This window comes from Lagenorhynchus albirostris, chromosome 3 (genome assembly GCF_949774975.1).
Source record: "Lagenorhynchus albirostris chromosome 3, mLagAlb1.1, whole genome shotgun sequence".
In the NCBI taxonomy this organism is placed as follows: domain Eukaryota; kingdom Metazoa; phylum Chordata; class Mammalia; order Artiodactyla; family Delphinidae; genus Lagenorhynchus; species Lagenorhynchus albirostris.
The window spans coordinates 682,327-709,980 of NC_083097.1; the positions used below are offsets into that span (position 1 = coordinate 682,327).

The 27,654-nt window shown below is 64.9% G+C and overlaps 1 protein-coding gene across 1 annotated transcript; it reads left to right on the forward strand.

Annotated features, from left to right (window-relative positions):
- On the forward strand, positions 1 to 27,043 carry NKD2 (NKD inhibitor of WNT signaling pathway 2). Its single transcript, XM_060146817.1, has 10 exons — positions 1 to 107; positions 206 to 241; positions 575 to 672; positions 21,591 to 21,651; positions 22,828 to 22,955; positions 23,323 to 23,418; positions 24,130 to 24,277; positions 24,702 to 24,786; positions 25,270 to 25,397; positions 25,571 to 27,043. The coding sequence occupies exons 1-10, from the start codon at positions 83 to 85 to the stop codon at positions 26,134 to 26,136; spliced, it is 1,371 nt and encodes a 456-aa protein (XP_060002800.1). The 5' UTR covers positions 1 to 82; the 3' UTR covers positions 26,137 to 27,043.
- Positions 27,044 to 27,654: the final 611 nt, after the last annotated feature.

The window sequence follows — 27,654 nt, forward strand, 5'->3', positions numbered from 1 at the left end:
ACGCCGGCCCCCGCCCCGGACCCCAGCCCGGCACCTGGGCTCGGCGCCGGGAGCGCGCGCGGGCGGGCGGGCCGGGGGCGACATGGGGAAATTCCAGTCCAAGCACGGTGAGATGCGGGGCGGCGGGCAGGCGGGCGGGCGGGCGGGCGCGCGCCAGCCACTCACTGTCCCTTCCCTCTCCCCGCGCCCTCCGGCCGCGCCGCAGCCGCTGCAGCCTTCAAGCGGAGAGAGAGCCCCGAAGGTGAGCGCGCGGGGCGGCGGCCAGGGCGCGCGACTGCCACCGGGGCTGGGACCCGAGCACAGAGCGCGACGCGCTTTCTGCCGTCGAGGCCGGGTGGGGTGGGGTGGGCGGGGGCGGGGAACCTTGCCTTGGGGCCTCCGGGAGCGCACAGGTTTCCCCGCCCCAGACCGCGACCCCGGTCCCCCGCCGGAGCCCCGCGCCCCAGGCCGCGCGGCGAGGGGTGGGCGCGCCTGGCGGCGGGGCATCGTCCAGGCGCAGCTCCCGCGGGCTTACCGGGCGTCTCCTTCCCTCCTCGGCGCCCCGTTTCCCGCGCGTCCGCCCACGGGGCCGCAGGGGACAGCTTCGTGGTGTCTGCGTACCTGGGTGGCCGCAGAGGCACGGAGGAGGCGGAGCGGCGGGGCTGCGTGGAGCACGGCACAAGGGACAAGCAGGTAGGCGTGGTGGGCCCGGCGGCCCCGCCGGGGCCAGGGGACCTGAGTAGCAAAGTTGTGCCCTCTGACCCGGACCCAGGACCCCAGGACAGAGAAGGCGAGGGCCCCGATGGCCCAGCGAGAGTGACTCGGGCTGGGCCAGACGGCCCCTCCCTCTGGGGGAGGGGATGTGGCGCGAGGCCTCGCTCTCCCAGGCTGGAGGAGTGGGGGCAGGGCTGGGGAATGACCTGCTGTAGGATCAGTATACCGCACAGCAGTGGCGGCCACAGCGTTAAAGGCCACCGTGCTGCCCATCTGCCGTGTGGGTGACCGCAGGCCTGCGGGGATGCTCACGGGAAAGCCCAGGGACACCCGGGCTGCAGGTGCTGTCAGGGGTCGCAGGGGTCCCACTCAGGACCCAGCGCCCCTGAGAGTGGATTTGGAAGGGTGTTCCGTCCAGGCCTGGGGCACCAGAGGGGCCTTGGGCAAACCAGACTGCGCACGTTCGCCCGGGGGGAGAGAGGCCGGTGGATGGTCTCGGGCGTTAGTGTGGACTGGAGTTGGGTCGGTGGCCGTGCCAGACGACGGAGACCCCCTCCTCCACCACTGCTTGTTCCCCTCAGAGTCCCCCGCAGACAGAGTACAGCAGCGCATGGACGTGTCAGCTCTCCTTTTGGAAGGACACTTTTCTGGCCGGTTGATAAATGAAAAGTTCTGAGTGTATTTGTAAACACTTGTGTGGCCTCGTCCCGAGAAGGGGCCCAGATACGCCCTGAGATCAAACACACAGGAGAGTTATGATTCCTGTGTCTGGGAGTGAAATTTGAATCCCACGCCTGTGAAGGTAGGAACTCCAGTTTACAGTGTTTGCTGGGCACTCATGGGAAGGTTGCGTGGACATGTGCTCCTGCGCACCACGGGGCCGCCCCAGCTGCTCTCTGGCCCTCCTTTGGTCTGATTTAGTTTGCCTGGGCAGGTGGGTGCTGATAACGGGACGGTGTTTCCTTCCCACTTGGTCCTCCTGTGTGTAGGGGGCGGCAGGCAGTCCAGAGCGGTGAAGGGCATGTCCACCACCTAACCCTGTCCTGCCAGCCACCGGCGGGGCCGTCGTCAGCTCAGCACAGCAGGTCCCACACGCAGGCGGTGTTCGTCCCGGGCTGCGGGCTACGGAGATGGAAAACAAAACGCTTCCGCTCTGGCCGCGGGTTATAGTGCCAGGTTATGACGGTTTCTTAGGCCAATGGATTCCATGCTCTCGGGACGTTCTTGAAAGAACAGTGTGGGGTTTGGCTTGGGTTGTTCCCTTGTTGTTTTGTTCGCAGCTGTGGTCTGAATGTTTGTGTCCCCCCCAAAATTCATGTGTTGAAACCTACCCCCCTGTGTGATACATTCAGAGGCTGGCCTTTGGGGAGGCGATTAGGCCCCGAGGGCAGAGTCCTCACGACGGGATCAGTGCCCGTATGCGAGCCCCAGAGCACCGCGCGGCGTTACAGGCAGAAAGCCAAGCCTGCCGGCCCCTCGGTCTTGGACGTCCAGCCTCCGAGACCGTGAGCGATGAACTTCTGTTGTCTATGAGCCACTGCTCTGTGGTGTGTCGTCGCCGCAGCCTGAACGTACTGTGACAGCCTCATTCATGACGCCACGATGTAGGAAGAAAAGAATCTCAGGATAAGGGATGGGCCTTTAAATGTAATACATTTGATCTTTTCTCGCCTTTTCCCATCTTTCCTCATCTGGCCATGGGGCTGTGAGCCACGCTGGGAGTTTAGACCCCCCCGGCCCAGGTGCTCAGGTATCGCTGCCGCACCGCCGACCCCCCTCGCCGGGCACCTCCACTCCTGCCTCTGCCCGGAAGTTGCTCTGTCGGGGGACATTGGGGTGTCAGGTCCTACGTTCCTCCTGTTTCCTGTCCTTCCCCTTGTGTGGCGTCCAGAGCCCCGTCACCGTCCCTGCCCTCCCAGGCGATGTCCCAAGGAAGGCCAGCCTGACTGCGCAGTGCCCCCAGACAGCTGACTGGGGTCAGCGGGGGACACGTCCTCCTTGCTTCCACGCAGGTCAACCCTGGTGCGCCGTGTTGCCACAAGAACTGTCCCAAATGACCTCGTGGAAATTAAGTGCATGTCCACCACCTAACTCTCACCTGCCCTCACTCACCATCCACCCCCCGCCCCAAAAATAAACGAAATGAGGTTGATTTTGCCCACTAATTAGTGAGCCGTGCTGGCCCCTGGTGCCCGCGTAGTGCACGTCTAATAAGGTCTCTGATAACTATTAGTGTTTTCGGGCAGGTAGATGCCCGCTTCATGGTCTAGAGTGGTCCTCCTCCTTGATTCTGAGAGACGCTGCCTCACTTCATTGCCACGGGCCCCCAGGGGCCTGGGGTTGTGCAGGTGCCGGCCAGCGACGCGGGACATTGGCAAGAGCGGCACAGAGGATGCAGCAGTGGGTGACTGAGCTGCAGGTGCGTCACAGTCCGGAGGAGAGACGGCGGTCACAGCGTCAGCGCTTGACTGCGCTGTTCCAGAGGTGGGGCTGGCGGAGGTCAGGGCGAGGCCCTGTGGGGGTCCAGCTGCCCCTCCCGGGCACGTGCTCACTTGCCATCTGCCCGTCTGATTTCTTCATGCTCCCTGCGGGGCGGGAAGAGTCCAGAAGACAAGAATCACCACCAACAACTGAAACTTTGTTGTGACTGAAACCCAGATTTCTATTGAGTAAGCGCAAGGAAGGGGATTCCAGGGGGTCCAGAGGCGTGGGGGCGCCCCGAGGCTTCACCGTGGAGCCACGGTGTGCGGTGTAAACCACACGTTACGGGGCTGTATCCTGTCCTGTGGACGCCAGGGCTCCTCCTCAGCCGTCGGGCCGCAGCCGCGTGGAAGGAGTGGCCTGGGTGGACAGGTGGTGGCGCACAGCCACCGTGCAGCTCCACAGGCCGACCCCTGGCCTTCCATGACCCGTGCTCTGGGGACGCGTGATCTGTGGAGTCCTGGCCTGTGTGCGGCGTCTGGGCACCACTCCAGGACCAGCCGGGGGGCTTGGCTTTCTCTCAGGGGCCCTGTTTCTGCCCTTGGATGTGGCCTGGCCGTGTGCGAGGCCAGCACAGGTGCGCACGCAAGCCTGGGGGCTCCTCTGGGTTTGGGGGGGCACCAGCCACAGGCCTGAGGGCCCAGACCTCACAGATCGGCAGGGAATCCCCCCAAGGTCGGGCGGTGTCAGTGTCCCTCCCCGCCCAAGCTTCCGGAACTGCAGATGGCCTCCCTGGACGCCGCTCGGCCTACGGATGAGCCAGGTGGTCGTGACTGCGGCACCTCTGGGGGGCCGCTGGGAGGGGACCCTGGAGCCACAAGGCCGCTTTGTGGGAAATGCCTGGAGCGGGCGGGGAGGACGGGGCGGCCTGAGGACCCCGGGAGGCAGCCAGCTGCTGAGCGTGTCCCGGGGTGACTGGCCTACGTGTGCCTCTTCCTCACCTGGAAACCTGGGTGGGTGCTGTCTGCAGGCAGGCCTCCCGGCGGGGAAGGAGACCCACCATGCCCCCCTGGCTGTCCCCGGGCTCGGGGGTGCAGGAGGTTGGGGTCGTTTGTGGGCCTGCAGCCAATGGCATCTGACGGCCAGTGGGCGTCGAGGGCCGCGGACGGGCCAGACGCCACGCACGGGGCACCCGCCCCAGCCAGGTGCCCAGGGAGGGCGCGAGGGCAGAGCGTGTGCCTGCCTCGCACGTGCTCTGGCATCCTCATGTGGTTGGCAAGGGCTCTGGGATGTGGACCCGGCAAGGCTGCGGCCGGCGCCCCGACCTCAGGGCCCGGGTGGATGGGCAGAGGCTGTGCCCCAGGGCAGGACAGTGGTGGACGCAGACACCGCCCTCGGGGTGGTGGTCTCTTGAGAAGCCCCCAGCTTCGGTGGGAGCCGTGGCATTTGCCTGCCTGCCCCGGGGACACGTTGGCACGTGACACTGACCCACCACTCTCACGTGTGCCCTTGGGGGCAGCCCCCGAGAAGCCCCGTGTGCAGACCAGGGACGGTGGTCGGACGGAGGACGGGGAAGTTCATGGAGCGCCCCAGCTCGGGGACACTGTTTTGAGAGGAGGAGCCTGCAGGACGGCAGGGGGTCTCGAGCAGCCCAGTTGGCTGCTGGGTGAGCGGAAACGTCAACTTTGCAGGAGTGAAAGCAGAGACCCGCCGTCACCCTGCTCTCCTCAGGGCGTGACAGGCCACCGTGGGAGACCATGGTGCCACATCCAAGCGGCACCTGTCCCTTATCTCACCTTCGCTCTCCTTCATGGAGAAGTAGTTAAAGGAACGACTTAGAGGGCTTTTGTCGAAGTCTTGCCTGTTATTTTCTTTGAAAATCCATGCCAGTCTGCAGTCTTCAGAAATCAGCCCTCAGCCCTGGTACCTACCAGCTTTTAAGCGGGGGTGAGCGCAGACCCAGATGCAGTGGGAAACGCAGCGCGTCGGCGTGGCCCCGGCCCCCGGCCCGGCAGTGCTGCGCGGCCGGCTCGGAGCTCTGCTGAGGAGCGAGCCAGGCCCTCACAGCCTCGACGCTGTGGGGTTCGCGGTGAGATTAGGGCCGTGAGCGCCAGCGGGTAGATTCTGTCCTGGGCGCCGTGGCCCCGCCGTGTGTGCCGAAGCAGACTGATCTCTCATCTGAGCCACAGAGTGACCAACGAGATCTGTAGTTTAGCTTCACGTCCCTGTTGGCGGCACCTGGTTCTCCAGCCGCCGTCACCTGGGCGGCCAGCGCTTCGCAGGGCAGCACGGCCGTGGCTCAGCCGGTCCGCAGACCCTCCCTGGGTGGGGAGGAGGCGGACGGTGCTGCCCTGCCCCTCTGACCTGCCTCTCCAGGGGTCAGGAGTTAGGTCACGGGTCCCCATTCCCCGGCTGGGCCGCACAGCAGGAGGTGAGCGGCGGGCGAGACAGCGAAGCTTCACCTGCCGCTCCCCGTCTCCCCGTCTCTTCCCCACCGCTCCCCGTCGCTCCCCATCGATCCCCATCGATCCCCTGTCGCTCCCCGTCTCTCCCCGTCGCTCCCCATGTCTCCCCGTCGCTCCCCGTCTCTCCCCGTCGCTCCCCGTCTCTCCCCGTGTCTCCCTGTTGCTCCCCGTCTCTCCCCGTTGCTCCCTGTCTCTCCGCATCTCTCCCCGTCTCTCCCCGTCGCTCCCCATGTCTCCCCGTCGCTCCCCGTCTCTCCCCGTCGTTCCCCGTTGCTCCCCGTCTCTCCCCGTCGTTCCCCGTCACTCCCCATCTCTCCCCGTCGCTCCCCATGTCTCCCTGTCGCTCCCCGTCGTTCCCCGTCTCTCCCCGTCGTTCCCCGTCGCTCCCCGTCTCTCCCCGTGTCTCCCCGTGTCTCCCTGTTGCTCCCCGTCTCTCCCCATCGCTCCCCGTCTCTCCCCGTCTCTCCCGGTCGCTCCCCGTCGCTTGCACTACTGCCTGAGCCATCCCCCACCCCCGTCCGTGGAAAAATTGTCTTCCACCCCACCAGCCCCTGATGCCAAACAGGTTGGGGACCGCTGGGTTAGGCCGTCTCTTCCTCTGGAGGTGAGACATCGAGGCCACCCATGTCCCCTGTTCTCACTCCCACCGTATGGCCAGGGGGCAGCCAGCCAGGCAGCCCCAGCAAGGTTGTCACAGAAACACTGCCCGCAGGTGACGACTGGGAGCCCCGTGACGTGGCCCTTTTGAAATGTGGGCGGCTCCCCCCACCCCCAAGCCTTCCTCTATCCCGTTGTCCACGGGACAGGCAGCCTGTGCAGTGGCCTCATTGCCACCCAGACCCTGCTCTGGGCCTGGAGCTGCCCGCCTGTCACTTGCCCTCACGTCTCTGGGCCACAGCCTGTGCTCCGTGGCGCGGAGGCCGCATGCCTCTGCTTGGGTCCTACGAGGAGACACGAAGCGAGGGACGTGCGGAGAGCAGGACGGGAGCGGGCGCTGGTGCCGCGGGGCAGGGGCTGTGGTGGATGGCAGCCCACCCGTGGTCAGTAAGCGTGACGGGCCCGAGCTTCCTGCCTCTCACCCCAGGGCCCTGTGAGCTGCGCCCGCAGGTCAGCAGCCCCCCGAGAGACTGGGTGCTCCAGGCGGGCCCGGCGGGCGTGGGGTCGTGCTGGCCCCTTCCTCTCCTTCTCCCTGAAGAGGGGAGGCCTGTGGCTGCCGTCCCCAGTCCCCGGTCCCCGGAGTGGAGGTTCGGTCCCGGCCAGGCACGGCCCATCTCCTGAGTCTGTCCTGCACTGGGTTCGAGGGAAGCCGCCTGCTGGGTTGCTGCATGTTGCGGCCCTGGGCCTCGGGCCTCCTGGGCGTGAAGTGGAGCCTCTCCCAGGTTGACCCTGCATCAGACAGTCGCTGGCTTTGGAAGAAAACGCCTGTGTCGAATGGAAGCCCTTGAGAAGGATGCCGCGGCCGGAAGCAGGCCTGGCGTGCGGGTCACCGCAGCGCCGCCGGGTTGGTGACCAGCCCCCAGGAGTGCGCGGCGGGCCTGCCCTCCCCACGGGGCCCGGACGCCTGCGGCCCTTCCTACCCAGCAAGGTGCCCTCTGGACGGCTACGCGTGTGGAGCGAGGGGCTGACAGCATCGCAGCAGGAACCCTGGCTGCTGGGAGGGGAGGAGGGTGCCCGGCCCTCGCGGGGAGAGGTGGCGATGGGCCGAGTATGGGTTTCCTGGGGCAGCCGTAGCAAAGCCCCATGGACAGACGGACAGGCGGACGGACGGGGCGGCGGCCTGCTTGTCTCCATCCCGGAGGTGGAGGGTCCAGGTGTCCACCTGCCACTTCCCACCAGGGCCTCGCTCCCCTGCCAGGAGGCGCCGCCCCCCCCGTGTCCTCCCAGGGTCACCCCCCTGAGACGTGACGGTCTCTTCGTCAGGACACAGGCTGTGGGATCCGGGTCCGCCCCGGTGACCTCATCTTACCAGAGGGCCTCCGCGGCGACCCCACCTCCGCACACGGTCACCTTCTCGGGAATTGGGGTGCGGTGCGGCCCTAATGGGCCTGAGGCTTTCCTTGGCTCAGGGCCGGCTCTATGCCCTGCATGTCCACCCTCCACGTGCACCCCGTGCAGGCCCCGCCGCTGCTCTGACAGCCGACACTCAGCCAGCTTTCTGGGCTCTGCCGTCCCGACCAGGCCGGCGGCTTGAGTCCCTGTGCCGGTGCATCTCTGGGGCGGGGTCTCCTGGGGACAGAGGCCCGAGGGGGGCCTGGGCCTCGCACAGGGGAGGCTCCCGTGGCCATGCTGACCAAACGGTCATCCGCCCTCGTGCGGCGGCTGCCTTTGCACCCCCGCGGGGAGCTGCACGGGCGTTGCTGCCCCGGGTCCCCCTGGAAGGGCTTCGGGGAAGTGGGGCCTGGGGGAGGGGACCGCGTGCCTGCCTTTCTGGTTCCTGCCTCCAGAGCTGACGTCTGTAATCCTCCGGTTGTCGTGCTTGGAAGAGGGTGGATATTTCTATGCTGGTTCCACGGCCTCCCGTTAACAGCTCTCATAAAAGAGCCTCCTCTGTTCTGTGGAGAAGAAACCCTTGAAACGCGCCTCCCTTCCTGAGCACTGATTCCTTTCCCTGCAACCAGGAGGCAAAGAATCTCTAGGAGGGCCGGGCCCTGGGGTGTCTCACAACCCCGGGTCTAAGCCTTGCCCGTGGGGGTCTGTCTGCAGCTCCCGGTTTCACCCCCTCCGCTCTCTTCTCCCCCCACCCCTTCCCTTCTCCCCCTCCCCCGCCTTCTTTGGGCTGTAGGAGGTTGGCGACCCTATCCAGAGGCCAGTGGACCCTGACTTCCTGGGGCACGTTGCATCCTGGCCTGAGGGCCATCTGCCCCTCAGATCTTTCTCCCCCAGGAGGACGGAGCCGTCCCTGCCTGGGGGGTTGCAGTTGCCCACGTGTACACCCTAAACCCACGAGGTGCCGGCCCACTGCCCTGGGGTCCCTGGATCCTCAGGGGAGGGTTGAGCAGACCCCAGACCTCACCGGGAGGCGTTGGGGATTCTTCCTGAGGGAGGCTGGACCCGTGATCTTCCCTGTGGTCAGCAGGCACTGGGGCATCTGACCGTGGACCTTTCCAGAGTTCTAGGTCTTTGATGGCTAAAAGCACACGTTGGGAATGCCTTAAAGTTAAATGTTTTAAAGTAGTTATGTAGAAGAGAAGCCTTGGGCTCCCTTCGTGGGTCTCCTGGGGTGGCCGTGACAAAGTACCACCAACTGGTCGGCCTAAAATGACAGACGTTTACTCTCTCACCGTTCTGGAGGTCAGAACTCGGACACTGAGCTGTCCCAGGGCTGCGCTCCGTCTGCAGGCCCTGCGGGGGGTCCTCCCTGCCTCTTCCAGCTTCTGGGGGCTCCAGGCCCGTGAGAATGTAGTCTAACGCCGCGGATTTCTACGTGGGTGCGAAAGGGATTCCGACACTTTCTTTCCGCGAGCTGGTCGGGAAGAGGCCCTGCACCTCGCGGCCCGCAGGCCCGTCCGGGGCACCTGGTTTCTGTGTTCAGGGCTCGCGGCCTGCGCCCTTTCCTCCTCGGTACGCGCCCCTCGGTGGCCCCTCTGGCCCTTTGGCAGCAACAGGTCAAACGTCTGCGTTGGCCTCTCCCCGGCCTGGGAGCACCTGTCCGGCTGCCGCTGGGACGTCCACTCCCCACAGCCTGGGCAGAGCTCCTGATGCACCCCTGGACCTGCATCCACAGCCTGGCCTGCTTGGGACAGCCCCGTGGTCCCCGGGCCCTCAGTCTCTGGCATCCCCATCGCTCAGCAGATCTGCCAGCCCCCCGGTCGGCCTGGAGTCGAGAACTGCCCATGTGGGCCGCCTGCTGGGCCTCTGCGCCAGCCAACTGACCACACGCGGCCAGGTAGGCACGTCCCTCCGCCCAGAGCCGCCTGCTGCCCCTTGGAGCCTGTGCCGACCGACTCCCGCCTGCCACCCCGGCCACCCTCGTGTCCGGTCTGCCGGGTTTCACGTGTTGCTCCGGCCCCTGGGACTTTTGCTCAGTCCTTGGCCTGGGCCCTGCCGTGGACATCGGGCCTGTCCGGGGGGCCTCAGGCTGCCTGCTAGGACTGTCCGCCTTGCCTGTTTCAGACCCCTGCCCTTCTACCTGCCCGACTGAGTCATCTTCCCGGCACTGGCCAGCCGGAGCTGGGTCACTGAGGTCCTAAGGGTCCCGGGCTGGGGAAGCCCCGCTGCGGGGCCAGAGTCCAGCTGGCGACCTCTGTGACCTCGGCCGATCACCGCGTCTCCACCTGGGGGTGGGGGTGGGATTTGGGTGCTCCCAACCGGCGCTGGATGTGGGCTGTATCCACGCCGCCCACAGCGGTCGCTGCCGGCCACGCTGGTGCCTGGAGTGTGGCGAGTGCCAGGGGAGCTGGATTTCTAACGTGGTTTCATTCATAAATTCAAATGTAAGTAGGCACACGTGGCTGTGGCTGCCACGTGGACAGCACAGCTCCAGAACGCTCCATTTGATGTCTGCTAAGCCCCGGGGCCCCTCCCCCTGCAGCTGCAGTCTGGAGAGTGCAGAGCCCCAGTGAGCTTGGCGGGTCTCACGTATCTCAAGGAACTGTCAACGGCCAGTGTCCGCAGGCATAGGCAAATCCCCGCTCATTTTTCAACATGCTGGAGGTTTGGGTTTTCACATTGGCCGGAATCCTTTTAGATGCAAGAAAGCAAGGCAGATCGTTAGCACCAGGGGTTCAGTAGTTTTTGTTCGGTGAGCATGTAATGCACCTAAATGTACAAACGTGCAAATGGGGGCGAGGACCGTCGGAGACGCACACCTTGGCTCGGGAAGGAGGATAAACCGAAGTTCAGCAACATTGACCCCCCTCCGTCCCTCGCTGGGGCCGTGAGCAGGGAGAAGGCCGTCCTCGGTGGTCTCAGATCCAGGTGATACGCCGCGGTCTGCTTCTAGCCCACAGGACCCTCTCCCCAGAGGGGTGTCAGCAGAGCAGCAGAAGCGGTGAGGAGTCCGTCTCACACCACAAATCAAATTGGCGGGGCCGCTGCCGAGGGGCCACGGGAGAGAACACGGGCGGGCACGGCCGTGCAGCGATCGTCCGTGTCACGGCTCTTCCCACACCCGCACGTAAACGCACCCGCGAAGTCAGAGGTGCTGGAGTTCGTGGGTGAGGAAGGAGGACAGTGAAAGGAGATCTTGGAAGAGAAAGTCTGGGGTCCAGACTCCACTGGCATCAGCGTCCACGGCTGTCGAGTACACGGAACCCACCCGGGCTGCCCGGGCAGCAGGCGGAGGACGGCAGGCTCAGGGTTCCTTCACGGGACGGCACACCCGCATCTGAAGCTGGTGTTCGTCTGGGTTTTCCTGAGTCACGTGGGGATCCCAGGTGGCTGTAAAGGGCGCGCAGAGGGTGCTAGGGTGTCCGTAGGGTGGGGCAGCTCCTCCAGGGGTACTGAGTGCCCTGGGATGGAGGACCCCATGCCCACCCATGAGCCCGGACACCCGCTTCTCCTCTGAGGCTTCTTGAGGAAAACCTGGAGAAGGGCTGTGAGGCAAGAGCGGGTCTCCTGCTCTCAGGGTTCTTCCCATGCTCCCCAGAGTCTCCCAAACCACGCGGCTGCCCTGGGCCCGGCGTCGCTTCTGAGGCGAGATCATCGTTTTAACAAAGACGCTTTTCAAAGGAAGAAATGCAGGTGGCCAACAGGCACACGAAAAGGTGCTCAGTAGCGCTAATCATCACGGAAATGCAGATCAAAACCACAAGATGTCACCTCCCACCTGTCAGGTGGCCACCATCGAAAAGAGAAGAGATAGCAAGTGTTGACGAGGGAGTGGAGAAAAGGGAACCCCCGTGCACTGCTGGTGGGAATGAAGGTTGGCGCAGCCCCTGTGGAGAACAGTCTGGAGTTTCCTCAAGAAGTTAAAAACAGAACTACCACGTGATCCAGCAATCCCACTCCTGGGTGTGTATTCCAAAGAAAGCAGAAACACTAACTCAGAAAGATAACACGTGCAGCCCCACGTTCACTGCAGCACTGTTCACGATAGCCGAGACACGGAAGCCACCTGAACGTCCGTGGATGGATGGATGGATAAAGAAGATGTGGTGTGTATATACAGTGGAATGTTATTCAGCAGCAAAGAAGAAAATCTTGCCCAAAACATGGACGGACCTTGAGAGCATTATGCGAAGTGAAGTAAGTCAGGCAGAGAAAGACGAACGCCATGTGATCTCTCTCGTATGAGGACCAGAAATATGCAGAGACGAGAGCTCTGATTGCCGGGGCTGGGGGTGAGGGTGGGAGGAATGGTTGAAGGAGGGCTTAGGCAAGGCAAGTGCAGCTCTCCTCAAAACACTTTCTGTCTTTCACGGGTGGGGTCTCAACTCCGTTGCTTGAAGGGTGGGTTTTGGTTCCTGTGTGTAGAATTGGGGAGGGGGCGCTGGGCTCTGTCGGCCTTGACGCACGGGGGCCGGAAGCAGCCTCAGAGCCACGAGGAGGTGTTTCCACCTGACACCACACAGGTACTGCCAAAGAGAGGAAAACCCTGATCGCTCTCAGAGCTCGGCCCTCGGGCTCCGGAGCCGTGACCAAGTACAAACCGTTAGCGTCTCCAGCCTGTTTATCTCTGCTGCGGGCCCTGGCATCACTCGTGGACACGTGAGGCCTTCTAAACTAAAAACGCAAGTGCGTGGGGTTCTTTTCCACTTTGGAGTTGATCTTCCTTTGAAATAGAAAACATGAGGCTTAAATATGAATGAAAGAATGAAAAGCCCAGTGGTTTTTCCAGAGGAAGAAGCCAGATAGAGGAAGATGAATCTGGGTCTGCAGCCCAAACCCAGTGGCGTTAAACGCCGTCTGAACGGGAGCGCTGGAGGGCACGGTGGTTCAGGCACGTGGGGGACGAGGGTCTTGTTGGTATTTTGCGTGTTGTGACCGCTGCGGCCAGGAAGCTTGGAGGGCAGCAGTAGGCCCTGGAAGGATGATCGCCCGCGATCTTCCGTGTTCTGTGAAGTTCCTCGTTGTTAGCTCTGAAGATGGAAACAGGAGCAGGCACGACCGGGAGAAAAGCCGGTCTGCAGATTTGTTGCGAAATGGTTTAGTGTTAAACAAAAAGCAGAATTGCAGGGTGCTGAGAACTGAGCCACTGAAGACGTTTTTGGCATGTTTTATGCGCACTTCTCAATTATCTGGGGTAGAGATTGTGTGGGGGGGCATGCGTGGGCCTGCATATGTATATGTGCATGTATGTGTGTACACGTGCATGTATGTTTCCATGCATATGTATGTGCGTGTACATGCACGTGTATACATGTGGATACATATGCAGGGTGTGTGTGTGTGTGTGTGTATCTTCTCACTGATCCTCCTCCTCTTGTTTTCCTTGCGCATGTCTTAGGGTGGAGTTATTTCCCCAGCAGGTGGCCTGTGTGCCCCTGCTGCCCCGCTGTAACTTACCCACAGCCGTGGGCTGTGGACCAGCTCCTGGGCTGAGTCCCCCGGGGGGCGTGTTTTCAGGCTTTCCTGCCACACGCGTACCAGCCGTTGCCCGGTGGGTGAGGTGACCTCACCCAGGAAGCAGGTTACGGCCGTGTGGGCACGTGAGGTCTGTAGGCATTTATTTTCGGAGACCCTTTGATCCTCAAACGACTGAGTTTCTAGACCTCCAGTTCCAAATGTGGTTATTACCAGCCTGGTTAAACGGCGCTAAAGCAGGGGCACCGATGGGCAAATCTAGAAATGCCCCTCGGCTCCTGAAGTGCGGTTGTAACTTGGAAAGCAAGACGCCGAAGGCCTCTGTGGTTGTGGGCAAGCCCCGCACCGCCCCTCCCCCGAGGCCTTTCGCTTTGAAATCAGGAGCTCACAGCCACAGCCGCCGTGGCCCCTCGAGTGGAGACCCTCCGTGGCGTCGTCGCACCTGAGTAGGAATTACTAAGCCCCAGAGCTGCGTCGTCACATCTGAAACTGTTCCGCCGCTGAAGCCGAGACTCCCACCACCTGGCGTTTCCAGACAGACGCGCTGGCCTGGCGCCTTCCAGCCAGTTCTGCCCAGGCTGCCTCGGTCTCCCTTGCGGGTGTTTCTGAGATGTGTGCCCACCAGGCCTTCAGGCAGCGGGGTGGGCAGACCCCCTCTGCCCTCCGTTCTCTCCCGCCTGAGGCCACTGTCCCCCCTCCTCCCGCTGTCCCACCCTGCCTCCTTCCCTGTCCACTCTGCTGTACCCCTGACCTTTGACTCTGGGGCGTCTCCCCCGCCCAGCGCCCCAGCCCTTGGGGTTTCTGCCTTTGCCTTCTCCCACATGGCCCGGTTCTGTCCAGTGCATGGTGAGCCCAGGCCTCCCCACCTCTCACCCCACACCAATCCCGCCACATCCGGCGTCCTGACAGCCCCGATCTGGAGCCCGGCTTCCTCTCCGGTCCCCCCACTTGGCCCAGGTCGCCCTTGCCTAGATGTCACATCGCCCCGCCCCTTGCCCAGCCCCAGGCTCCTCCCAAACTGCCCCGAAGTAGCCTTGGTCGCCTTGGTCACTGAAGTAGCACAAGCCTGCTGGGCATGTCCCCTGAGGACCCCGGCCTCCTCGCTGAGCGCCCCCCCCCCCCCGAGCCCCTGGCTGCCTGGGATGCCTGCTCCGGCCCCGCATCTCCACCCTCTGCCACGACCGGGTCCCCACCCCGGTCCCCAGCGGGCCGCCCAGCACCAGGGGCTGTCGTTTGCAGGATTAACCACGGGCGGGGCTGCCGTCCAGGGCGGGTGCGGCTGTCCTCGTGGCTTCTGGCGAGCCAGCTCCCTGGCAGTGCTGACCGCAGAGCCGGAATCAGTGTGGCTCTGACGGCCCCTTCCAGCCGTCCCCAGGGCCCTCCCCACATGCCGCTTCAGAGCTACCTGCTTCAGCTGCCCAGGGCGGGGAGGTAAGGCCAGGCTCTGTCTCTGATGATCAGAAACCCTGCTGGACTGATCGACATTCCACAAGGGCTGACAGCCCACGCGGGGGGCCGGTGTGAGCCGGGGCCGGGGTGGAGAGCCCGTGGGGCAGCCAGGCGGTGTGGCTGGAGAGGTGCCCTGCGTCGCTGGGAGGGGCTCGCTGGGGTGGTGGGCGCGGCAGGAGCGATCCGTCTGGTTTCCGAACGGGTGGGAGCGCGTGGTGAACAGCACCTTCGGGATGGTACCTGTGACCCTGGGCGTGGGCCCCGCAGGCCCCGGGCCCCAGGCGTCCTCCTGGCACTGGGGCCACCCTCTCCTGAGGGAGCTGGGGAGCACCAAGGATGTCCTACCAGGAGCCATTCGCTCTGGAGGGCGCCCCCAGCTGGCCTGCTAGGTCCCCCTCCTCCCCGCGGCCCTCCCGCTGCTTCCCCGGGGGAACCCCTCCCCTCCCCCTCCCCCCTCCTTTCCCCTCCCCCATCTCTCCTCCTCTCTCTGACTTCCGGTGTTGTTCTCCTCCCCCTGCTTGAACTCCCATCCACACTGGGCCCCCCTTCTACCCACCCCCCCCCCCCGCAGACATCTCACCTGGGGACTCCGGAATTCACCCAGTCCAGGCTCTCAGAAGCGGCCTTGAACTTACATCCCATGGGACTGTATTTCCAGACCCCAAGATGCTCTATGGGCTTTAGCTCCTGAGCTGCAGGGGGGCTGCAAACTTCTCTGAGTGGATCACCCCGTATTTTTACTGTTCCAAGATCAGCGGTGGGACCAGAGCCGTCCCTGGGGGTGGGTGCATGCAGCCTGGCTCTCGCAGGGGGACCGTCTGGATTCTTGAGACAGCAACGTGTCCTTGGACCCTCCGCAGAAAGGAAATTGGACTCAACACACAGAGCTAGTTTTCCGTCCTCTGGGGAAAACTGGTTCTCAGAAACGCAGGCCTGGGGCCCCCTCGGAGTCCAAAGAATCCACTGTGGGAGCAGACGCGGCTCTCAGTCCGCCCTCGCGGTTTGCGTTGTGACCCTGGCTTTGGAGCGGGGCTGCGGTCTCCCCACCCCTGAGGCCGGAGGAGGGGCCTGGTCGCAGCTGGGTTTCTGGCCAGTGTGCTTCCCTGTCTCCCCTACTTCAGGAGAAGGCCCTGTGGTGAGCGTGTGCGTGGGCAGTCACTCTGCACCCCGGCCTCGCGTCACTGGGAGGACAGCCGAGGCCGCGCGGCCGGCGGCCGGTTCAGGATTCTCAGCCGCCTTTCGGCTTCCGGGCGGTGCTGGACTCATTCTCATCCCAGGGCCCACGACTGTTACCTCATATGGAAAACGGGTCTCTGCAGATGTCATTAAACTCAGGATCTAGAGACGAGAGATGGTGCTGGTGGCCCAAACTGCCACCAGGTGTATCTCTGTAAGAGGAAGGAGGGGGGCGGGGGTGCTGACCCAGAATGGAAGATGCGCCCTGGAGAGGCCGCGTGGCCACAGGGCGGAGGTTGGCGGGATGCGGCCACGAGCCCAGAGACGCTGCGGCCCCCGGGAGCTGGGAGAGGCAGGAGGGACCCTCCCTGGGGCCTCCGGGGGAGCTCCCTGCCACACCGTGGTTTCTGTTTCTCTGTTTTAAGCCACCCAGCTGGTGGCCGTTTGTTACGGCCGCCCCAGGACACGGACACACTGTCCTCCGGGCCCTGTGACCCTTGACAGCTCCTGTTTATCGAAGCCCAGATCCCCCAGACCCCCGCGCTAAGCCCTGGCGAAGAATCTGGGTTGAATCAACCTGGCTTTTTGAAGGAAACACAGTGCAGGGTCATCTGTTTGGAAAAGAGGAGACGCCTGCCCTTCCTGGAGCAAAACAAGGCCTGAACTAACCCCATGGGCTGCTGCCTGGAAGGGCCTTGAGTTTTCCCGGCAGCATCGGTGGGGGGTGGTGGCGGAAGGCCGGGATGTGAGCCCCCGCCCGCCCTGCGGCTTGTCACAGGCCCGCGGCCACGCCAGGACCCTGGGTGGACCCGGGTTCAGAAGCCAAGCAGCCCGGTGGACGCCGGGCACCCCTCACGGCCGACTGCAGGGAAGCAGGTTCCCATGCAGGTGGGCGGCCACAGGAAGGGGCGGCCGGGCCAGAGTGGCCGGGGAGCTGGGCTGCAGGATCGACCAGGAGGTCCCCCTGGGGTCTCGAGTTTGCAGCGGATTGTAAGGTCCTTCCAGGATGCCCAGCATGTTTGTCGAGCAGTTTCTAACCAGACCCTTTAACAGGCCGATGAGGAAGCAGGTTTGTAAGGGCCATCTTTTCACATGCTCCGCCCCGTTCACGGCTCCATGGGAAGAGCAGAAACTCCGGCCGCACCGATTCCCTCGGGGATCTTCCCGGGAGTCGGGGGGCGGGGAGCCTCTGCTCCGTCAAGAGTGTGGGGTTTCCAAGGAAAACGGGCGGCCCCGAAAACCCGGGAACATGTTTCCTAAGGCCGCAGAGCCGCTGAATTTTGAAGGAATATGTGAACGTTGACGTTTGGAAAGCGGACGGTGTTCAGGAGGTGATCGTTTGCATCACCGAAGGCTTCTCCTTTTCAATCAGCCGGACATCCCCACATCCACGTGGCCTTAAACAGGAGCCCATCTCCTGCCGCGCAGCCAGGCTCGCGTGAGGGGTGGACGGCCCAGCGCCAACAGCTCTGGCGGCTGGAGGGGGCACCCTGGCCGTGGGAACGTGCGGCCAGACCTCTTGGCTTTCTCACGGGAGGCCAGGGTCTGAGCTTTTAGGTGGTATGTCCCAACACCTGTGTGCCTGTAGGCCTCACCTGGGCAGATGGGCCGTCCCGGGCCTTTCGGCAGGACCTGGCCAGGCCAAGGGCCGCTTGCTGGGAAGGACCAGGAATTCAGTTTTGTGCCGTGGCTCATGGAGCAGATGTTCTCGGGCGTCTGAGCTCAGGACAGAGGCACGGCAGGGTACGTGGCCTCTGGGCCCCCCCGAGAGCCCCTGCGGGTGAGGGGGGCACGGATGGGACCATGGGGACCCTGCAGCGAAGGCCGCGGCCACCCGATGTTGACGTCCAAAGAAGGACAGGGAGAATAAAGCTTCAGGATGCGTGGGCCCTGGTGCCGTCCCGGGGGCCAGCAGAGCGCCTGGCGGATGCCGGAGGCTGAACGCAGATGCTGCAGGGGCGAGGGCGGAGCTGCCCCTGCCTGGTGCCCCGGGGGTTGGCAGGGGCTCAGGCCCCACATGGATCGTAGAGCATGGCGATCTCGTAGGCCCTGCTGACTGATGTGGGAGTCCCGGGGCCGCATGGGGATGGAGCCCGTCACCAGGAGAGTCAGGAGGTGGTTGGTGCCCAGGACCATCCGGTCAGGCGGGGAAGCAGGAAGCGGGAAGGTGGGGGCCGGACCGGAGAGCGAGGTGAGGGTGGAGGATTCTGTATGCAGGAGGCCGGGGCTCCTCTGGGGGCGCAAAGGGGAGCGAGGGGGGAGGTTGACGCTGGGGAGGGTCTGCAGCGGGGGCTCAGAGCAAGGGGGTGCACGCCAGCACGGGAGGGGCATCCCAGGAGGGGTGGGGCTGGACCGCCCTGGGGCAGGCGCTGCGGCGGAAGCGGGGCCCTTGAGCGGGGCCATCAGAAATGGGGCGTCTGTGTGCACCCCGGTCGTGCTTGAGGGCCCCGGTTTTCGGGCCACTTAGGAGGTCGCCCTGCGGGGCGTGGCCGCGCATCTGGTCAGCAGCCCTGCGGGAGGTTTTTTATGTTGCAGTTAAAGCCCTTGGCCCTTGTGTTGAGCCAAAGCGGTGCAGATTAAGGGGCATTTTGGTGCAACCAGGACGGATGTGAAGGCACCAGTCGCGGGAGAAGCTCGGTTGCGTTCCCTGCAGCGCTGTCTGTTCCCTGAGTGCCGTGCATTGCAGCGGTTGCTGTCGACTCAGATCTTAAACGCTGCGTGTTCTAGCCTTGGGGTGTACGTGGATGAACTGCACGCGCAGCCGTATCAGGGAAGGAGGTCACGACGGGCTGTCGTATCCATCCTGGCCCGTCGTGTCCTGACTGTGTCTGTGATTGTAGGCGAGCAGCTCAGGGTCCAGCCAAGGGTCTGTGCAGACCGTTTCTGTCTTGACCCTCCCCCAGCCCAAAGCATTTATCGTCTTGTCTGTAACCAACACAATACGCCAAAAGCAAGTCTCAAATTATTTTAGAACAAAAAATGGGATGAAGTTTTGAACTTGCAACTTTTTTAAGCTCACACGTAGAGGACTTGGGTGGGTCTTGTTTTTCCTCTGACCTCTCAGCCGGGCCAGGCGAGCGATGTGGAAACCCTGGCTTCCTGCCTGTCGCTCCAGCTGCTGGTGGCCGAGGCCTCCGGGCCAGCCGCTCCACCAGCCGTGCGCCCCGGCGCTTTCCCAGAAGTGCGTCTCGGGGCCTCAGCCGTTCCACCCCGAGACTGGCTCTTCTAGCAAGAAGTGCTGTGCTCTGTTGCCAGCTGACCTGCAAGCCTCCGGCACCTGGTCCGGAAGCCACCGCTGCTCCCCGCAAATGCCTGGGACCTCAGCTTCATGACTTATTTTGATTTTACAGAAAAAAATTTAACCAAAAATCAGGTTTTCAGGAAAAGTGACTGGAAGTTATCTTAACGTCCACCCGGGAGAGAGCTCAGCCCTGTCTTTGGGCGGGAGAGGACCTTGTGAGCCCGGGCGCTGCGTGTGCAGGGCGTTCACAGGACCCCAAGGACGCTTGGAGCTATAGGCTCCAAGCATCGAAGCGGGTGCTTTCGATGCCAGCAGGCTGGGTGGCCGAGGGAGTGGCGTCTTAATAATCGGGTGACTTCTTATTAAAACAAGTTCACTGCCCACCTGGCGTGCTGAGAGAACTATGGAAGTAGCCTTATTCTGAAGGGTGTGACGTGGAGGGGCTTAGGGCAGGGGATTGGGAGAGAGGAAGACGCCAGGGGCACCTGTAGGGGCTCTGGAGACAGGCGGCAGGGGTCCCCCTCCTTCCGGGGCCCAGCGACACCGTCTCCACCCCGCATCCTCCTCGAGGCTCTGTCTGGGCAGCGATGGTCCCTGCACCGTCTGGGTGCTCCTGTGGTGCCCACGGCCGTCAGAGCCCCAGGCCAGGTTCCCTGATGTCACGTGCGTAGGGGCCCCCAGCACAGCCGGGATCTCACCCAGAGGAGCCCGCGCTCTGTCCCTCGGCCCCGCCCTGCTGCACCCACGTTCCTTGGGAGACCCCAAGGCCTGGGGGGGTTCCCTTCCCCACGCAGAGCGGGGCATCTGGGCCGGTCCTCACTGAACCCAGGGCAGCATGTGCGCAGAACAGGAGGTGTGCGTCTGTCTCCTCGTTCCCGTGGACCCAAGTGTCTTAGGGTGTGTTTGGCATCAAGGTCTTCTTCAAAGTAATCAGTCTGAAGATCTGGGTAACAGCATTCCAGGTGTTTTTCGTGGGCTTTGTTTTGATTTGTTTGTTCTCACAAAGAACAAGCTAGAGACGCAGAGCTGTGTTTGAGGCTGGCCTGTGTCCCCTCTCCTCCTGCCGACGGACACGGCCATCCCGAGGGCACTGGTGGGCCTGGCGCGAGGGGCTGGGGCTGGCTGGCGGCACCAGGCCCCTAGATGGGGAACCTGGGAGCAGGGGGCAGTGTCGCAGCCGCGTGGGCCGGGCCGGCACAGGGCGTCCTGCTGTCCGGTGGTGGCCGGGGCGCCTTGGGCTGGCAGAGGCTCTGGCACTCACCGGCCAGGGCAGGGATGCCACCGGGCCGCCCTGCGGGGCGCAGGCGTTGTGCTCCGCCGACGGTGGCCCCCTCTCCCTGCCGCCCAGTTGGTCCCGCACGTGGCCGCTCCCGGCCGGGCCTGGTCAGCACCCTCCGAGGCACCGGCATGGGCTCACTGCTTCCTACCCCCAGTCCACCTGCGTGAAAAGGCGACAGAGGGACAGTCTGACCCAACAACACCACCACGTGGAGATGACGTCAGGCCTGTTTGTGGACAGGTCGGGGCTGGTCCCCGGCCACTGCCCGCAGGCTGAGGGGCAGCGGTCGGAACCCTCCACCATCCCCTGCGGGGCCCCGAGCTTGTGGGGTGTCAGGCGACCTGGCGGGGCAACCCCACTGGGTCTCCTGCCGAGTTGACTCCAGCCTGGGCCTGAGCCCTTGGGAGAGATGAGGGGCCCCAAGTGACCTGGAGGTGCTGCGTCAGGAGGTGTGATAGCGCCTTGGGGCCCAAGAGGGCCGTGTAGCCAAGCAGCCTGGGGGACCGTGTCCTCACACACATCTGAGCCTTGCATCCTTGGCCGGGCTCTCAACAGCTCTGTGGCTTCGGAGTCAGAATGGAAACGTGGGGGACAGAGACGTCCGTCTGCCCAAGAGTCACCTGGGGAAACACCCGGGCCCTGGGGGCGACGCCACGCGACCCACCACTGGGACACTGGATGGAGCCGGGATCCGAGGCAGCTTCCCTGGCCGTGTCGCCCCTTCTTCCCGTCTCTGTGCTCTGACTTTTGTGGGCTGTCTCCACGGGCCACGTGAACTTCTGTTCTGTGGTTTCCTGGCTGAAACACCCTTTGGATACGTTGGAAGTCTTGTCCCGTTTTTCCGTAACTGGTCTTGGGATCGGCCCTGGAAGCCGGGGGGCTTCTGTCTGTGCCCTCGGCCCGGCCGCCCTGGAGGAGATGCCGTCCCCCTGCAGCCCTGGCCCCTGGGTTCGCGGGGGTTTCGGGGGCAGGTCACTCGGGTTCTTGCCCAGCTGTGACGGGAGGTGCTGCGTGCGGGCCAGGGAGCAGAGGGCAGGCGGCTTCTGTCCGCAGCCCAGGCTTCTGGTCTGTGCCCACCTCTCACAGCAAAGGCCAGGCCGCAGCTTCGTTCTCACTGCGGCTGCGTCCTTGGGCAAAGGCCGTGCCCCTCGTGCGGGGCTCCTGTTGAAGCCCCGGCGCGCTCACGGGCGCCATGTCTCGTCCTGGAGACACTTCTCGTGGAACCAGACAACATCCAGGGATGTGCGGGTGTCTTACTTTCAAAAACCTGAGGCTTAGTGAGTGTGGAGAGGTTGGTATTTCTAGACCAAGAACTCTCGGCGCCCCAGGAGATGGGGTCCGGTTCCGGCACCGGAGCTCATGTGGGGGTGCACACCGTCTGCCCTGTCCTCTCTCCCTGCAGGGGCTGCCTGGCGGGGACCCCAAGGAAGGACCTTTCCGGGACGACCCGTGTCCCCTAGAGGGTAAGTCCTGCTCTCCAGACCTCACTGACGCCACACCGTACCCCAGGCACCTGCCCCCAGGACACCCTGGCAATGGGGACCACCCACACCCCACGCTCCCCGACGTATCCCAGCACACCCAGGCCAGCCCTGGCTGGTCGCGGGTCCCCACCGGTGGCCGTTTGCAGGTGCAAGCCAGGTTCCCCGGTCTTAAAAGCAAATTGTTCTGAGATGTGCTTCAAAACACATCTCACGTGGGCTCCTCCGTGGAGCAGATGACGTGGACTTCGGTCATCTGAGTGAATCTCAGGGCCTCTGCCCGTCCGCGTCCCTGGAGTCCCACGAGCCCGTGGGCGGAAGGACAGGTTCCGCACGGGTGTTTCGGTGAATCCACGGGTCACCTGTGGGTGTGATGCGCTGATTAGCGTAAGGCTGTCCAAAGTGGCCTGCGTGCGAAGCACGACCGCCCTAGTCACCGCCACACGTGCATCTGCTGTGGAGTGGGTCCCCGTGGCGTGTGACAGGTGACCGCCAGGCTTGTCCGAGGGTCAGGTGCCGGGTGAGTGTTCTCAGCATTACGTGGGCGGTGAGGCTGACTGCAGGGCTGCCTTCGGAGGGGCTCCGCGAGCCCTGCCCAGGAGCTCAGGCCCTGGGTGTCTCCTGGAAGCTGCGTGTCTCCCAGACATGCCCGGCTCCCGTCCCGGGGAGTAAGTGAGCCCGGAGACCAGGGCACTCCTTGTCCGTCGGGCCCGGAGTTTGGGGAGGGGGCTGCCCGGCGCACAGGCAGCCTCCCAGGCGCTGGTGTTGCGGGCTGTTGGGAAACCGGACCGTGTCGCTGGGGAGGGGAAGCCAGTGAGTGCAGCAACCCTCCCGGGGGCCCCTCGGGCCGGGCTGCCTGCCTGTGGGCCTGCGGGGCCGCCCTCTCCCTGCCCCAGGCTTCGAAGCCACTGCAGCCAGGGAGGCAGGAGCGCGCGTCCGGCCGCGGCTCACCCCGGGGAGGGCCGCCCTGGCCTCCGCTCAGGTCCCTTGATGCCGCGTGTTCCAGAAGCCCAGGCCCTCAGCTCAGACCCGTCTGGAGAGGTCACTGGCCCAGCAAGGGTGCGGTGGCCCCGGGGCCACACCCCCTCCTCAGCCCTGCGTCAGCCCCCGGGCCAGGCCAGGGGAGACGGGCCCGTCCTACCCCTCTCGTCCCTGCAGTGGCACTGCCGCCGGAGAAGGCCGAGGGCCGAGAGGGCCCAGGACAGCTCTTCGGCACAGACGATGGAGAAAGAGCAGTGAACCGCGAGGGCCCCCGCGGGCCGGGCAAGCGGCGCCTGAACGTGGACGTAGGTCTTTGCCCGGCCGCCCCTCCTGCAGGCTCTGCTGGGCGGGGGTGTCGCCCCGCACCGGGCCGGCGCCGGGGGAGGGGCGCGTGCCGCGCTAACACGGGGTCCCTGCGCCCTGCAGCTCCCACGCCGCAGGCTCTGCTGGGCGGGGGTGTCGCCCCGCACCGGGCCGGCGCCGGGGGAGGGGCGCGTGCCGCGCTAACACGGGGTCCCTGCGGACTTGCCCGGCCCCAGTGCCAGCACCACGGAGGTGACCCAGGCGTCGGCTGTGCAGCCCTCTCGGCTCCCCCGCCCGCCCGCGGTGCGGTCAGGGCCCCGGCGCGAGGGCGAGGCTGACCCTGGCTGCCTGTCCCCGTCACCCCTGCAGGCGCTCCAGTGTGACGTCTCGGTGGAGGAGGACGACGGCCAGGAGTGGACGTTCACGCTCTACGGCTTCGACAACAGTGGCAAGGCCACCAGAGAGGTGACACTCTGCGTCTGCATCCCGCGGTCCCTGGAAGGGCGCTGGCCGCAGACAGACGACGATGCCCGGGTCTCCACGATGGGGACAGGCTGAGCCCCTCCAGGGCGGCGGGAGGGGCTGACACCCTTCATAGACAGGCTTGCGCGGGGCGGGAGGGGAGCCACCGCAGGACCCAGGTCACCGACAGAGCCGGCTGGAGTCCGTGTCCCCTCCTGCGCCCGGCTGCTGTCTGTGCGGTTCCTGGCAGAGCCCTGCACGCCCGTCTCTGCCCCGGCCAGCAGCCCCTCCCCTCCGCAGGGTGGTGAGGGCCCCAGGGGTGCCCCCGGCGCTCTGCTCTGCTGGCTTGTGTGTCCAGGAGGGGCAAAGTGCCTCTTGAGAGGAAGCAGGCACGTAGGATGACTGAAATAAGTGTGTGTGTTTGAGTTAAAAGCAGAATCTGATAGTTTATCTGACTGCTAAGTCTTTTGAACACAGATTCGGTTTGAAATTTAAAAGGTCGGAAAGGTGTGATTCCAGCAGGGCTGCTGGCTTAGGTTGCGTGGTGCATTCACAGGATGAGGAAAGGCGTCTCAGATGAGCTGCCTCCTTTAGCTGGGCTCTGCTGGGGTGCCGAGTGAATCAGGCAGGCAGCCTGGAGGTGGCAGCAGGCAGTGTGGGTGGGCGGTCCTCCCCCCGTCTGCCTGTGTCCGTGACGTCCATGCCCGCCCTCAGGACATGTCCAGTCTGATGCACACGATCTACGAGGTCGTCGATGCCTCGGTCAACCACTCCTCGGGCAGGAGCAAGACCCTCCGGGTGAAGCTGACCGTCAGCCCTGAGCCCTCCAGCAAGAGGAAGGACGGTCCCCCCGCCAGCCAGGGTGAGGGCCTGGCTCCTGGGCTGCAGCAGCTCCCTGCCCAGATGCCCTGAAGACTCTGCTTAGACGTCAGCCCACCCCTCCTCGCAGGCAGGCTTCCTGCACCCCCTGCCCCCACACCGCATCTCCCCAGAGCTCCCACCCACCCTGCCGGGGGGTGTTAACTGTGTCTACTGTTCAGTGCCCCCATCACAGAAAAAGTCTCTATGGCCTCCTGAACATGGAAGGCGGGGCCTGGCACGGGCTCGAAGCTGTTTGTTCAGTGAAAGAATGAGTGCACGCGTGCCTGAGTGAGTGAGCGAACGAGTGAGTGAATGAATGAATGAGTGAGTGAACCAGTGGGTGATTGAATGAGTGAACGAGTGAGTGAGCGAATGAATGAGTGAACGAGTGGGTGAGAGAACGAGTGCCCACCTGCCTCTTTCAGAGCGGGAGCCCACGCGATGCAGGATGGAGGGGGAGCTCCCCGAGGACCCCAGGGTGGCCGACAAGAGGCTGTCCACGCACATCAGGTGAGGGGCTGGCGTCCAGCTGTGCCCTCCTGAGATGCGAGCAGCCCAGCCACACTCCTGCGCCCACAGGCCTCAGGGGCTGTCCCCTTGGGGTGGCCCCCCAGGACGGGCACCTGGGCACAAAGGCCGGATGCGGCCAGGGAGCCCCGGTCCCTCCCTGCCATCGGGTGGGCGGCCGGCACTCGGGCTGGAGCTGGGCGCTTCCAGTGTCGTCTGAGAGGCCATGGGGCTGGAAGGGCAGCAGGCGTTCGGCCTCCAGGCCCTCAGCCCAGCTGCTCCTGTGCCCTACGGCTCCACTCACTGGGGCAGCAGCCACGAGCCCTAGCTGGCGTCCTAGGTGACACAGACAGCAGAGGACACTGGGTGGGGCCGTGGTCCTGGGGTCCCCTTGGGCCCCTGCTTGTCGTAGCGCCCACCCTTTCTGGGTGGGCGTGCTGCTCAGAGCATGAGAGAGCAAACCCTCGCCCCCCCACGCTCCACCAGGAGGCCCACCGCCGACCCCCACCCCTGCTCCGAGCGGGGGCCCTACTGTGTGGACGAGAGCACGGAGCGGAGGAACCACTACCTGGACCTGGCGGGAATCGAGAACTACGCATCTAAGTTCGGACCAGGTGGGTCCTGGAGACTGGGCCCCTGGCGCCAGGCCTGAGGGTTCCGGGTCCCTGCGGCGACCCCAGCTGGGGCCCCGAGTCCCAGAGTGGGCCGCTCAGGTGTGCGGGCAGGACCGGGTCCGGGTGGGACGTCCCAGGCCCTGCGAGGGGTCTCACGGGTGCCGTGTCTGCAGGGTCCCCCCCGGCGCAGGCCAGGCAGGAGCCCCCAGCCAGGGCCGCGCACCCGCAGGGCCGGTCCCGCTCCCAGGAGTCGGACGCGCACGCCGCGCACCATCGCCGCTGCCTGGGGCCGGCCGAGCCCGCCCTGCTGGCCGCGGAGCCCGTGCCGCGGGCCCTGGACCTGCCGCCCCGGCCGAAGGGGCCGGAGAGGCCGTTCCTGAGGTCCCCGCAGGGCTCGGGGCGGCCGCCCGGGGCCCCCAGTGGGGGCAGGCCCGGGAGAGCGTTCAGCTTTCATCCGCCGGCCCCCCAACCCCAGGCCCCGCCCCAGGACGGTCACCATGTCCCGCAGTCCCTGCCCCCGCCCTACGGCCACAGGCGCTGCCGGCAGAGGGGCCGGGAGGGCCACTCGCCGCTCAAGGCCGCACCAGGCCAGCCCGCGGCGCTGGAGCACGAGGCAGCGCGGGAGCTGCCGCCCGTGCTGCTGGGCGAGGCCTGCGCGGTGCCGGCGGTCCAGCGCCACGAGCACCACCACCACCACGAGCACCACCACCACCACCACCACCACCACCACCCGGCCTAGCGGCCCCGCCGGTGCCGGGGACCCACGCGGAGGAGCCTCCTCCCTCCTCGGCGAGGAGTGTCTCACGCCAGCGGCGTCCCCGTCCCGAAGCTTTCTGTGTCATCCATAAACACATTTGTACACTTGGACGCCTGCCCCTGCTCCTGTCGCGATACCAAAGCAAGGCCCACGGGGTCGAAGGGACCCTGCTCGGACGGCCTGGGCGTGTTTTCCTCTCGGAGCCCCGCTGGGGGCGCTTCTCCTGCGCGGCAGGGGGCGCGAGGCTTGTCACTGGCCCCGGGGGGCCGCGGGCTTTGTGGTTCCTGGGGCTCATCCACCCTGAACCGGGGAGGGGCGGCTCGGGGCAGTCGCTGCTCGGGGCCGTCGCTGCTCGGGGCCGCGTGTGCGAGGCCGGCACGGATCACGGGGAGAAGGGTGGCCCCGCGGGGGGCCAGGGAAGCGGCCGGAGTCCAGAAAGGCGGAGGTGAAAGCCAAGAGGAGGGGCGGCCAGGCAGGGCCACAGGCGGTGCCGCTAGCATCCTACGAGGACACAGACGTGGCCGGCGGGGCGAGGGAAGCGTGGGCGCCCCCGAGAACCGCACACGCGTGGACAGCTGGACAGGAGGCGGGCGGAAAACCTTGAGTGCCGGGGCACAGCCTCAGCTTTGGAAAAGCGCGATTCCCTTTGGGAGGCTGGGAGGAGGGCCGCAGGCGAGCAGGAAGCCTGGGTGTCCTGGAACCTCGGCCCGCGGATGCCCCCGAGGCAGGACGTGCCGCTGCTCCGTCTGAGGTGAGCAGCTTGTGAATTGGTGCAGCTGGTTTTGTATTTGCCTCCTTGGCGCTGTTTTTAAGGATACAGCAAAGTGGTGGTTGGTCTGTGAGTTATTCCCCAGTCATAATAAAAATACGTGCATTTTGTAACATGTCACACCTTGTTTTAAAGTGAGTTTTCAGTCGAATCGGTCTGATCCCCTGCACCAGCGTGTGGCCACGAGTGCAGACAGCTGGCCGCTCAGCCGGGACGGGCCCACGGTGCTCGGAGAGAGCACGTCCGTCGCTGTTCGTACGTTTGTAGAAGTAAAATTAACGCACACACAGCTCCGCATTTCTGCGTAACTCTTCCCCCACTTTACTGCTCTAAAAGAGCAAAATAAAGCCCTAAGCCTGAGGTTGGGTTCGTGCTGTGGGGACGCTCCACGCCTCTGTGGGGCTGCACGGGCTGAGGCTCACGTGGAGATGCTGGCCCTTTGCGGATGCGCCCCCTCCACCTCCTCCCCCCCCCCTTCTAGGCGCCGTGTTCGTGGCTGCTTAAAAAATCCCTCCGGGCTTCCGAGTAGCTGGCGTCTGTGAGCTGCACCCGCATGCTTAGGGAGGCGCAGGCGTCCCACACCTCAGGGCTCCGGGGGTCTCAGGAGCAGACGCAGGCCGGGCCTGGCTGGCCCAGAGGCCAGCGGCCAGGTGTGGCCCCGCGCAGACGAGTCCACGTTCCGTTCCGTTGTCGTGAACCCAGCTCCATGTCATCTGCCCCTCGGCACCAAA

What these genes read in the sequence shown, in the direction of transcription:
- NKD2 (XM_060146817.1), top strand. Translation starts at nt 83, where the DNA reads ATGGGGAAATTCCAGTCCAAGCACG. An exon ending in CGACCCGTGTCCCCTAGAGG is followed by an intron (nt 21,652 to 22,827) that starts GTAAGTCCTGCT and finishes TCGTCCCTGCAG; the next exon opens with TGGCACTGCCGCCGGAGAAG. An exon ending in AGGCTGTCCACGCACATCAG is followed by an intron (nt 24,787 to 25,269) that starts GTGAGGGGCTGG and finishes ACGCTCCACCAG; the next exon opens with GAGGCCCACCGCCGACCCCC.